General features: G+C 39.1%; 1 protein-coding gene across 1 annotated transcript in view; it reads left to right on the plus strand.

Annotated features, from left to right (window-relative positions):
• LOC310892979 (uncharacterized protein) overlaps nt 1-13,973 on the plus strand; it is a 77,368-nt gene that overhangs the window by 22,514 nt on the left and 40,881 nt on the right. The window contains exons 4-5 of the mRNA XM_083821336.1: nt 7,243-12,023; nt 12,637-12,697. Coding sequence (XP_083677462.1) covers nt 7,243-7,655 — 413 coding nt within the window. The 3' untranslated portion in view covers nt 7,656-12,023; nt 12,637-12,697. The remainder of the gene's footprint in view (nt 1-7,242; nt 12,024-12,636; nt 12,698-13,973) is intronic.

Below are 13,973 nucleotides of genomic sequence, written 5' to 3' on the forward strand. Positions count from 1 at the left end.
AGAATGGGGGGGGGAGGGAGGGGCAGCAATAATACACTAATGTTAATTCAACGTTGCCACCAATTATATCCTGTGCTGCTTCACCATGATATAGTGACTGTACACTACTGTTCAGCTTATAAAAATTAATTCAATTAGTAGCAAAGTATAGATAAATCTCAAAATATATTAGTGCTTTTGTTGTGAATTTTTGCAACAAGTTAAAATACTATTAGAAAGGTGTCCAATAGAATTGACCGCTGTTAGTTTTAAATGCTTTTATGAGTTTGTTGTAATGTGCTTTTACTTTTTTGGAAAAAAGTATCTCAGTTGTAGATTCTACAGTAGCGTAGTGATCAAGAAGGATATTCATAGTCAGCTCAGAAGAGAATCTTCATGGTATTACAGGAGGAAGAGTAGTGAAATAGTATGTGGCGTCTGGGGCTGCATGACTTGAACATACTGTGCTTCTGATGCACATCCTTCTGCAAAGAACTACACAAACATGACTGCTTGTGTGTAGAGTTAAGAAGTTAGGTACAGGACTATGCTCAGCGCTCTGTAGTCTCATAGTCGTCAAGTCCTTCAGTGTGCACGTGGTCTTCCATGGTCTGTGTGAGTGCTTAAATGTCAAAATTAAGGATATGTTTAAAGTCTTGCAAAACCTGTACTGTCTGTGATGCTGAAGTCCATCTGGTCAAGTGTAGAAGGTAGAGCTGGTATTCCTGTGCATGACTTACACTAAAAACAGGGTAGGTTTGAAGTGTGAACCCAGTGTTTTGTCGCAAGTTCAGTGAATAATAGGGAGGTGTTGTAAAACTGCATCTTGTTTTTTATCTAAGAAGAAACTGATGCGTTGCTCTGTGGAAAATGACGAAGGCAGAAGCTAGATGTTGATATTCTAGATGCTAGTGTTTGTGATATTAGAATATCATATATGGTAGCATTACAATTTTAAATGCTACTTATTCAGAACATATATAGTAATCTTTGTTTTGAAAATGTACAGCTCACTATATGGTAGTTTAGATACGGTAATTTTGCTAAGAGTTGCCAAGAATAAGTTGATAGTTTGGAACAAGGATTGCTGTGGTTGCTGTGTGCAAAAGCCTAGAACAAGCCAGCAGGAAATAATACCAGGGTGGGAAAGTATTGTTATGGTTACAGAGTATTTTCTTTAAAGGAGAGGTGGATAGCTCAGTAAGAATCACTGAAACTTAGGTAATATTGTATTATACAGGAAGTAAAAAGACTGAAAGATAGTAATTGTCTTGTGCACTTAATGGCATTTTGTTAGTTTCCAGCAAAGAGGGATTTAATTAATGTAGGAATAATTTGTGGAAGCTTTGTTACAAAAATATACTTAGCTTTTTTTTTTTTAAGTGGAATGCCAGCACAATATCTTGCATATTTTGGCTCCATCTCTTTGTTTTTAAAACAAAAACTTTTTTTTCTTTTGGTGAAGTGGATTAAGAGTTCTTTTAAAAAGAATAAAAGTGCAATTATACAAAAATAATTCATGTAAACTCTTGTCATCTTTTCAGTATACTAAAAACTGTAAAATAACTGCATTTTTGCAAAAAAAATACATGTAATACAAAACAAATACAAAATACAATAAAATTGTAATATATAGTAAAAATCTGCTTGAAGTGGTGCTATAAATCTGAACTGTAAATTTCATCTACCAAACATCGTCTTTAATTACAGACACGCTGTAGAACTTAATTACAAACACCTCTGTTGATCGGATCCTGAAAAGCAGGAAGCAGAAGACCATTAAATATTTCAGAGTTCCTGTTTTGATTTTTGGGAAGACTTTCTCCTCTCCCTCCCATGTTTACGAAGAGGTACTGCATGAAGCATCTGCTGACCTGCCGCCTGTCCTCTAGGACCAAAAGGAAACTCTGACAAGTGGCTTATTCTTTTTTCCTGGCTACTGCACTACGTTTATCCATCACTCTCTAATAGTGATACATCTGAGAGCTGACTTGTTTGACAGCATTTGTAAGCCCGTCGCTGTAGTTCACTTGAATCTAGCCGATGGAATTGCATGTTCAGGACAGAACTCCTTAGCTGCACAATAGCACTGAAGCTCTACACCTGGCCCTGGCTAATGTGCCAGTCTCATTCCTTGTCCATGCTGGAGGACACAGAGCAGAATTGATCGTGTTGGGGGTAAAGGATGGAAAGAGGCAGGGATAGACTATCTCTGCTCATGGGAGCCTGCTCTCTGTTAGAGTGAAACTCCATCACACCACACACATTGTCCATGTCACAGCTCTATCTTCAGCGCATTTGTTCAAAGTAAGAAGAGGGAGGACTTAAATTGCCAGGTGAAAAATGTTCAGCTATTCCTGACTGTTTTCCATAGTTTTAGTGCCATTTTGACTATGCTATGAGATAGGGATCTTGGAGATGAGGGACTTCCCTCTTACTTTGTTTTTGACAAGCATACGTAAACATGGAAATGACCTGTTGAACCTAGTAGTACAGACACTGGCTATTGCAACTAGATTTAAGATAGTTTTACAACTTCGCTAGAAAGTTCCTGACTTGTATGCAGGGAACATAAAAGATGCACTGTGAAGTACACACAAGGTATACCCAGGGTCCTGAGTGTATTGGGGCTGGAGTTCATCTGTATAAGAACAGTGAGACAAGGATCCTGGGGAGTCCTGGAGGACAGGAATCCTGGAGAAAAACGTGAGATGGAGGAGATGCAACTATTACAACTGAGATGAGTGGCACTCAGGCAGGTAAATAGGAAATATAAGCAAGAAGTCCCAAGAAGGGAATGAGAACTCAAATTTAGAAACCTGTGGGACCAGAAACTGGAGTGGAATGAGGAGCTGGAGACAGTGGGAGAGCATGACCGTGGTGAGGGCCAGTGCTTAGTATCTTAAGAGTGACAGAAGAAAAACTATCGTAAGGCAAAAATGAAAGGTGTAAAAGCAGAAACATCAAATTTGAGGAAATCAGTCAAAAGTTGTGTGCCATTCAAGTACACTTGTATTCTGTGAAGAGCCAAAGATTTCTGAATGTGGCCTACCATCTCTTCTTATTTGCCAGGTGTCATTTGTAGCTGATCCTCTGTCAAAATGATGGCTTACATGGAAGAGAGCATCTTAATGCTGTGGTTCGTCCCTCCATTAGTACAAATGATAGGGGTCTATAATATGGATCCAAGAGTTCTGTGCTGTGGTCACGCCACTCTCCAGTGAAAGTATTCTACACATTTTTGGAAGGCTTTAAAAATATACTGAATAAAAATACATTGAATAATAAGGTAGTAAATCAGGTGCTGAAAAATTATCCAAAGTCGGAATTAATTTTGGCAATGCTATCTTAGTTCATTGAAATTCTGATTATATAGCCATGGTAGAGAATCTAATTACACATTCACATTATATTTATTCCACAAGACTTCCTCCTCCACTCACTACATCAGGTGGATTTGCATGGGGATGAATCAAATTTGACAGCTACAGACCCTGAAAGCTGTGTGGTGAATGTGGAAAGTTTGCAGGGAAAAGATGGCTTAAGAGATTGCTGCCCAGGAGAAGTGGATGCTATTCCTGCTTCTGACAGAGGTCTGAGAGACATCCACCATCAATTCCCTCACCACTCCTGAAAAGCTGGCTTCTCTAACACATTTATGAACTGTTTTCTGTGTCTGTGCTTGAATATTGGCAGTGCTGAGCAGTCTTTTCCCTTCAGTGAGGTCAGTGGTAGCTGCACTTTGAAGATCTCTTGACTCCTGGCTGGAGACAGCTTACTCAGAGATGATTGCCTCTGAACGGAGAGTCTTTGGGGGGTGTTGCTGTAATGATGGCTGAGGTGTTTTTGAAACAAGCCTGTGAAGAAGTTTGCCTCTCAAAGGTGGAGTGGAATAGGATACAGCAGTCTATGGCCATGTGGTGAATAGCAGAGTAAACGAAAACATCATTTTGCTTATTGAACAAACAGCTAATGATGTGGACTGAATGGGATGGACCTGTATGAGGAAAAAACAAAACAAAACACTAGATTTTGAACAATAACTGAAGACTGCATCATGCTGTGTGCGAACATAAAGGATGATGGACTTCAGGTTGCACAAGTGTCCTTTAGCCCAGTCCCAAGTACGTTTTGCCTTTTGAGTGCTCAGCTTCACACTGTTGTTTAAGTGTGAACTGTTTAAGAGTGAACTTCACACACACTTTCCGTGCATTGTACAGTATTAGATGTACTGGTATTTCACAGACCTGCATGCATTTTTACCTTGTAAATGCTTCCATAAAAACACAAAGTAACTGGAAATATTAATCCATGGATAAAGTTTAACTGACATAACTTTCCTAAAGTGTTCTAAAAAGCTGATCACCTGGCAAATCTGCGTGTACCTCCAGCTTAGTAACAACCTGAAAGACAGATTTAGAAAGTAATTGAGATAATCTCTGTAAATTTCATGGTCTTCAATCCTATTGTTAGGTGCAATGGACATTATATTTAAAGACTAGCATAAGCAAATTTTACATTCCATAGGACTGAAAGCTCTTCTGCCTTCTCCCTGTCTTGTTCTTGTTCTACACCCTTGCTTAAAAGCTGGCTTTCATTCAGTTTGCCAGGGTTCCTCCCTTTCTTTTGTTTTCCTCTGATTCTCAAATTAAACAGGACTTGATTTAACTAGTGACATGCTATTGAAAAAGTTCGGCTTCTAGCCATGAAAACTGTGAACAAGCTATTTGAATTTTAATTAATGCCTCACATTTGTAGAGGGTAAGTTTTTGAAATAAGCTGTGGAAACTTTTCAGAGGCAAAAATTAATGGTAGTTTCTTGATGACCAGGGAACTTGAACTGTTAATTTCTGTTTAAAAAAAAAAAAGACAACTTTTTTTTTTTTATATTATGTAACATGCTTTACTTTTTTTTTTTTTTATACAGCACCAATAAAAGCAAGTGTAGTTCTTGTGCAGAATAGCCATAACCTTGGTCTAGCTAAAGTCCAGAGACTGGGGTGCTTGATTTCTGGTCATCAGTCGCTGTCTGTGCTCTTAAGTTTTTGATGTAGTATATAATCATGGTGAGCTAACACAAAACAAGTGCAATAGATAGGGAGCTCCTGAAATCCACCTTCTTCACATAACATGAATCATTGCAAGACTTTTAATTTTGAGTAAAATCATTGCTTGAGATTCCATAACAAAATACTAGTATGGTGAAAAACAAGAAGCAGATGTTCCTACAGACATAAAACAGGATTTTAAAGTTTGGAGGACACTGGAAAAGACAGGAGGAAAATGCAGGCCCTGGCAATGTAATTATTTTTGTTGGACAGATTCTATGAAATCTCATTGGTGTTACGAGATGCGGGCATGGGACCCTGTTATGTTTTGTCTGATTTGCTTGTGATGCCAGTATTTGAAGGGTTCTGAGTAAACTTTGTGCTACAGGAAAAGACTCTAGGTCTCCTAGTTTACTTCCCTGACTAGGTGGTAGAAAGATGGCCTATGTTGGCCACTTTTCCTTGTTGAGCTATAGTTTCTAGATTATTGCTCAAGATAATTGCTCTTGCTTTGTTATAGGACATGTATACATTTGGGTGAATAAAGAGACTTTGTTGCCCTTTTTGAAGGAAAGGATTGCTGCAGTAAGGAGAAAAGGAGGAAATTGTTTGGAAATTGGAGCATGGAGTTTGAGTGTACTAGGCTCTTCTTCCCTGTCATCTTGGTTTCTGTCTTCTTTGAACTATTTTGTTCTTGTTTCACAACACAAAGGGACTGAGTGTTGCTTTACACACACATATCACCCAATTTTTTTAACTATGGGCATGGACAAGAGTCACGTGTCATTTGGGGTGCTTAGGATGGGATTGAGTTGCCTAAATGACATTGTTCAGTGCTCTTTGAGGTGCTGTAGCATCCGCATTGGGAAGGCAAGTCTGGTGCAGAGCTTGAGCCCTCTGGAATTTGGAGGACTGCCTGCAGGAGGCCAGGTGAGACACAGGGTATTTCAAACAGCATCACAGAGGCCTATTGGAGGAACTGAATTGCATTCAAAATGTCTGAAGAAAATTTATTGTTACCATTTTTCTATCACCGGAGTTGTTTTGTAACTAGCTAGCAGTAGATTTGGCAGTAGATTGTCTGATAATGAGACCCAAAAGGAAGTACTTTGTACTTCCTTTAGCTTTCTATGACAGTTTGACACTTCAGAAACTGCAATATGATGTTATAAGTTCATCAAACTCAGCAAGTGCTGCTTCTGTTCTGTTTAAAAGGACCACAAAACCATCCTACAAACACATACCTGAACAAAGTATTTAAGTATATAAAAGTTTTATGTATCTTTTTCTAAGTTCTCTATTCCGTACCCACTCTAACGAAACACTGAAAAACTGCAGAAGTTAGGCAATGCCAAGATAATAAAAAAGAACTGTCATTAAAATCTTACCTTTTCTACTCCAGGAAATAGCTCTGGTATTTGAGAAAGAAAGAGTACTGAACCTAGGATTTCCTGTCAAGGAGGAAAAGTAAACCTTAGTATATGAAGTCCAGCCTACTGGTTAAAAGTAAGAAGTAATGATGTTAACGAAAGCAGTGTGCACATTAGTCAAAGTATGCAATTTTTTATAACTTCTTGGAAGACCTATGTATCTGAAAGACCTACATGAAGAAGTGCAAAGTCCAGCACCTGGGGAGGAACAGCCCCAGCTACCAGTACACATTAGATCGAAAGCAGCTTTTGCAGAAAAGGATCTAGGGGTCCTGGTGGACACCAAGTTGAACAGTGCAACGTGCTCTTGCTGAAAAGAAAGCCAATAGTATCCTGCACTGCATTAGGAGGAGTGTTGGAGCAGGTGGAGGGACATGAACCTTCCTCTCAGCATTGGTGAGGCCATACCTGGAGTGCTGGGTCCAGTTCTGGGCTCCCCAGTACAAGACAGGCATGGTTATACTGCAGAGAGTCCAGCAAAGGTCTACAAAGATGAATAAGGAAGTGACTCACCTACTGGCCACAAGTTGAGCCTGGGGAAATTTGGATTAGATATCAGGAATAAATTTTTCTCTCAAAGAGTGGTCAGGCACTGGAACGGCGTGCCCAGGGAGGTGGTAGAGTCACCATCCCTTGCAGTGTTCAAGAAGCTCCTGGACAAGGTGCCATGAGATATATGATTTAGTAGCTTAGTGGGTAGTATTGGTGATAGGAGAACAGTTGGACTAGATGATCTTGTAGGTCCTTTCCAACCTTGTGTTTCTATGATTCTATGACTCCCATAGGTTCTGAGAGATCTGAGATTGTTCAGCCTGGAGAAGAGAAAGCTCAGCGGGATCTTATTAATGTCTATAAACACCTGAATGGAGGGTGCAAGGAGGACAGAGCCAGGCTCTTTTCAGTGGTACCCAGTGCCAGGACAGGAGGCAGTGAGTGCAATCCGGAACACAGGAGGCTCTCTCTGAACATCAGGAAGCACTTCTTTACTGTGAGGGTGACCAAGCCCTGCACGGGTTGCCCCAAGAGGCTGTGGAGTATGCCTCCTTGGTTGGAGATACTCAAAAGTCACTGGGACGTGAACCACAAGTCACATGGGTATGGACATATGCCTCTTAAGTGGTCCTGTTTGAGCAGGGGCCAGTTGACCTCCAGAGAACTCTTCCAACATCATCCATTCTGTGATTCTGCAGTCTTGTAGTTGTGGTGAGACACCTCCTCTACTATATTTCTTACTGTAAAGGTGGTGGAAACTACCATTCTACTGTCCTTCACTACTGTTGCACCTGTCTATTTAGCACTTGAAATTTCTTCTAAAAATTGTTACTAAAAGTTTTCTTTTTTCTTTTAAAAGTCTTAGATAATTGTTGTACTGTCCCTCTGCAGTATTGAAAAGCCTCTGTATAGTTCCTGTATTTGTGCTGCATTGCAGAGTCTACATGATTCTCATGCTTGCTGATAGAAATAACTAGTATTCCAGAAGAGTAGGATGTAAGTCTACCCAATTTATAGACTCTTAGAAAACAATTATGAGATGATTTGATGTAGATCAAATATCAAAACTCTCTGAACATATCTAAGCTCCTAGATATAAATTTGTATATGCTGTCTGACCTGACTTTCAGGCATACTGTGATCAGATGGATTATTCTTGGATGTTCTTTTCCCTCTGATTTTCCCTCTGAAAGTTTTTCTTTCACGCTTGAATATACACACCAAAGTAATGATAAGTTAACATTTATATATAATCATATTTATTCTTGTTTAGAGCCATAAAGTAGTTTTGAGGCAGTCATGCACTGACCAATGTCCTAGTTTGATCACTATTATTGTACCACTTCAATACAATACTACTTCTCTCTCTTCACATCTGACTTTCCTTGTTTGCCTACACACCAAAATACTGATTACAATTCCTTGTGCTAGGAAATTTTGCCCTGCTCATGGACATAAGACTTTTTGCTTCCTTTATTTTTTTTACTTACCTCCAGATAGGAATAGTGATAATCTTCTGACACTGTTTTTTTTCTCAAATTAGTTAAATGATACTGTTTGTTGTCCAGAACACCTGTGTTTAGGTAGTGACTCAGTAGACTGGATTCCCAGGGGAAGGTTGCTGGCTTGGTGGACACACTCATGATACTTTACATCAACAGAGATTTTTTCCTATGTGTTGATTCAAGATAGCTATTTTGAAGAAGATAAACTTTAAAATGTTCATAACATGTCTTATTTTTATTGCTTTTATTTTGTCACTATATAAAAAAGTGAACTTTCATGCCATCTCTACAAGAGTTTTCATAACTGTTTTGTGCTTTTTCCTCCCCTTTCTTCCTGCCACAAGTTGTCAAACCATTAATAGTTATTTGTGCTGAAATGGTTTATTAGTTACAGTAAACCTGCACACTGTAAGCTGGGCTATATTAATTATATCTTAATAGCCAATCGTGTTGTGTTTTGTTTTTTTTTTTTTTTTACGTTTGTTTTGTAGTCCAGTTCTCTTCACAGTTCCTTGGGGACTGCAAACTAAAAATATGTTTAACTGTACAGATTGTTCTAGTTGCTAAAGACCATTTCCTTATTCCTGTAAGGACTTGCTGTGGGAGCAGATCTGAGTTGAACGAAGGGCAAATTTTTAGCAGAACAGAAGTCTTCCAGCTAATACCAGATCAGGAGAGCATCTTTCTCAAGTAGATGCTGTTGGAATAAAAAAATGCTGTTTTGAGAATTACAAGCTTGAAAGCCACAATCAGAAAAGTAGCTACCAAGGCTCTACAAGAAAGCCGACTAATTCAAAAATAAAAATCTCAGGAGCATCAGTAAGCTGACTAGTGACAGGGTCTGGTCTTGCAAAAATGCACCTAATGTTATCATTCCACTCGTGTTCTATCTTGGGGGCATATTTTTTGTATACCAGTATTAATAGGCTTGCTATCACATAATCAGTAAACTTGTTGCAGTGAGAGCCTTGGAATTTGAGTTCATCCCAATAGTGTAAGACACCTAAAAGGAGAATGGGACCCACGTATGAAAGGATATTTAGAATGGATTTTGCTTAACATCGTAAAACATCGTCACTTGGGCAAAATGACTTAAGAGATAAAGAATTGAATTTGTTTTAAGAAATTGTTTTATTTATTCTTGTTTTATTTACAGAAATTGAATTTCTTTGTTTTAAGAAATGTTCAAGTGAAATCTGAGAATTTTATTGATGCTAGTGTACTTGTTTTTAATACATCTTGAAAAGTATCAAAATGTATTTTATAAATAAATCTCCTTCCAGTCATAGTATGTGCTTTTCCTGCAGCATATGAAACATGAACAGATGTACTTTGCTATTCTAACCCAAATTCCTTTAAAAATGTTATTCAGAGCCTAAGTTTGTAAATTATTCTGATATAAAGTTGGGTTAGTGGATCAGATTGTTTTCCCTATCCCTGCAGAAAATACCTGTGCACCACAAATATTTTTCTGTTTTGTCTTGTGTTTTTTTATTTATTTTCTTTGGGGGGGGGGGGGGGGAGGCTAGAACTGGTTTCTACTTGCAGAACTATTGAACATTATGATACTTTTTAGTATAATACTGTAAAGCAAGGAAGTTGTTCTTTTTGTTTGACACACGACTGTTAACCAGGAGTTGTAGCTCTGTTCTTTCTTGGCTGTCTCCAAGCCTTCCTGTGTGACTTGGAGAAAATCATTTAGTCTTCTTGAAGTTTTAAGTTCCGCAACTATAAGCAGGAGAAAACTAAGTTCTGCAAGAGCTCACTAATGAGGCCTTTTAATTCACGAGTGTTGTCATGAAGCTTTGGGATCCTGAAAAGGAAGGTCCCAAATAAAGGCAAAGGACATAACTGTTGTGTTCTTCCTTTCCAAGATTTGAAAGCACAGTTTAGAGAAGCCTCTTGAAATTCTGTTTCATTCACCCTTTAATAGATCCACCATCAAATATAAACACTTTTTTTTTTTTTTCCCCCTCTGGCTCTCTTTCAGCTTCATTTCTTACTCCTGAGGAAAATCTACTAAAACTGGTCCATGGGTTTCTGCTAATTACTACTGTATGCCATTTTAGAAAAATGAAGAATAGTTAAGTAGTTGGAGGAGCTGTGCAGTAAAAGGGGCAGCTTTTGGACAATTCATGAAATAGTCGGTGCCTTTTAGTGGTAGGGTAGTCCTTCTGCTCATGAATTATTCATTTTAATGCTTTTGTTATAATGGCGACAGTGTTCAGTCTCTGAGGCTGTTCTGGATAGCCTTCCTCTGCTGAAATACTGCACAGCAGCGGCTACCGTTTGTTTTTTAAACTAATACATCTAAGTCAGTAACATATTGAGTAAATGTATTTTCATGATCAAGAAAATGAGAAAAGGGGAAGAAAAACAACATTATAACTAAGAGGGTCTGTTTTGCTCAAGGGTTTGGTTAGTTTACTTTTCTGGGAGCTATTTAGGGAAATCATTTAGAATAAATATTTTTACTGATCATTTTATTTAGTATTAAATGCAAAGTAGATCTATAGCAATAACACACATTAGCGTCTTTGCTCTGTATACCACTGTGCAATAAAAGGCAGTTTAAAAACAATCATTGTTCATAAACATATTAAGTTTTTCTTAAAACTAATGTTTAAAGATCGCTTTGAAACTTTTTTTTTTTTAAGATGAAACATAACATAACCACATAACCCACACAGAAAATGTATATGAGTCATGTGCATGCAGAAATAAAAGTTTCTTTGTGGTATCTGGTATCAGTCTTTCATTAAAGCATGGACTTTCCTAAACAGAAATTCCAGTGCAAATGGTTCAGGGTTCTCAGCTCCCCCCTTCCCCCCGCCTCCCTACCCTTTTCTGGTGCTGACTTCAGCCGGTGCGCCTAGCAGGGCGCATTAGGGACCGTCCCTGTGCAGAGCGGGGAATTTGGGGCTGGGGACTACGTGGTACTGGTTTCAGTGGACAGAAGCGAGTGCACAAGCACAGCACGCTCTCTGTATAACGCAGTATAAAACGTGGTGATTTCTCCTAAGCCATATACATACTCCTAAAATGCCTTCAAGCAACAGATAAGTGTGTGTGTGTGGAGGGGAGGACGGAAGCAGCAAGCAGATAGATGAACGATTAGGTCATTTGGATTTGGAATGAGGGTTTTTTACACTGAGCTCTCTCCTCGTTCCTGGCTGATCAGATTCTCTACACACACGGGGAGCTGAAACTGCGTCAGTAGAGAAAAGAAAACTCCATAGATGGATATAGTGGCAGAACTATAGGGAGTATCGACGAGGAGAAAAGTTTGAATTGAAAGTATATGCGGTTTAGGGGAATCTGAATCACGCAGTATTACTTTCGCTTTTTCTAGGCTTCTATTTCCTACGAATAAACCATCAGGGAGATAGAAGTTCTGATTTAGATAATGTCTTGCAGTCTCTGGAATAACGCATTCTGCGGGAGGGGGAGTCCTTGCTGAAAAGGTCACGCTCCACGAGCAGAGCGCCTTCCCCGCTGCCCGCACTCACAGCATTTCTTCTGCGAATGTCAGCTGTGGGGCTGTCCCTGAGAATTTTTCCTGGGTTTAGGTGGGTACAGCATGTAAAATGGAAGCAACGATAGGAACCCCTCCTTTCCTTTTTCCTGTAGCTCTGCTCAGACCATTCTCTGTTAGCATGGTAGTGGTACAAAGTGTGTGGTCTTTCAGCTCTGACTAATGCATTTTGTGCTGTGTGACTGAAAATGCCTCATAGCCTGCCAGGGCTGACTGAGGGCTGTGGAATGTGGTGCCTTTTCTCTGTTTCTCTGATTTTTTTTTTCTTTCTTTCTTTTTTTTTTTCTCTTTTTTTTTTTTTTTTTTCAGAGAAGTGTGTAGGCAGTCTGTTGAGAAACCTCAAGATGCAGGGGAAATGCTTGCATGTTGTGGAATGTGGCTTCCCCCGGGAGACCCCCGCCAGGCAGGCAGTGAATGAGCAGGGCTGGAGAATGAGAAAGGGAGGAGGTCGGAGGCAGAGAGAGATAGGAAAGAGTGAGAGAGGAGGAAGGAAGGAGGTGGAAACGGAGGGGCCCGTTTCCCTTTTTCTGAAGCAATGACAGCTGGTTCTGTCCTGACTCACATGACAAAGTGCTGTGGAGAGCAGTGCTTGAGCTTGAAGCCAGCCAGCAGGGATGGTCAGCTGATTTTATTTTCTTTTTTTCCAGACTTTGGTCAGCTGATCTGCGGTGACTGGTCAGCCCACCAAGAAGGTACCTCAGCACGCAGGTAAGAGAGAAGCTGCACACTCTTAATGCAGCTGGGGGCAGGGGGTGCAAATGGCCCTAACATTGCTTGAATAGTTTAGAAAAAACGCTTCTGGTTTGCTTTGGTGTGTAACACTATGATTGTCTCTTTCAATGCTACTACTTGTGCTATTCAGTCTTGTTCTCTCCCTCTCTCTTTTTTTTTTCTTTTTTTTTTTTCCTTCAATCTGTCTTTAATTACAATTGGTACAAAAGCTTTATTGGAAAAAAGACCTATTGTGTGTTGCTAAATATAGACCTGGGGATTGCATGAACGTTGCTTTCTTACTTTTTGAATAAAATAACTTTCCGTAATTTAAGTGTGTCAAACTCATATTTAGAGGGGAATTCCCAAATACTTAAACTATGAGTCATAAAAAGTTAAAGTACCAGTACAACAGCTTAGGATAAAAACTCTGTTCAGTCATGGGTAGCTGCTTTCATATGTGTTGGTAGTCTTAAGAAAACAGAGGTGTGCAAAAGCTGGAGCATTTTTAACTCTGCTGACCAGAACCCAAAACATGCATAGTGTGGGCTAAACAGATGATTTGAGAGGAAGATTGTTAGAATGCTCTCAGTTTCATGCATGTTTTCTATCATTGTTTGTATCTAAAAACCTGGTGATAGTCTTATGTCCTGAGGGTGCTTCAAAGGACTCTGACTCCCTAATTACTTTATATGATGGAAAAGAAAAAGAGAAGGAGAACCGATAATAACTACACTTACTGCAAATAAGTGAAAAAATTACAAAATAAAAACACCTACTGGGCATTACAGATCAAAGTGTTTTTCAGCTGGTTGTATGCCTGACTATCATGCCACACTCCTTCTCTTTAAATATCACTATGTAATGCATCTTCCTTACCATTACTTCTCTTCAGTGAAAGATCTCAGGTACTCTCTGAAAGCTGGAATGTCTTGTGCCGAAAGATGCATTCATGAGTTTTTAAGATGAAAAAGATGGTCAAATCTTCCTAGCTCCGACGTGTAGCTCTGAAAAACTTTGTGTTCTGAGATTGAAGACTTTATTTTGACAACTTGCTGCAGAAATGTTCAGATTTTTCTAGTAACCTTATTCTTGTCTACTATTTTGCAGTATTTAAATAAAAACTATTTGAAACTTGCTTTTTCCTATCAGCATATGCAGTATCTCATAAGATGCAGGTGCTGTACCCAGTAGGGATGAAGGTGGATGACTTTCCAATTACTTTTCATTTCATGCTCTTTTCTCATCAATAAAAACATCTCTACTCATATTG

This window comes from Anser anser (genome assembly GCF_964211835.1).
Source record: "Anser anser genome assembly, chromosome: 1".
In the NCBI taxonomy this organism is placed as follows: Eukaryota; Metazoa; Chordata; class Aves; order Anseriformes; family Anatidae; genus Anser; species Anser anser.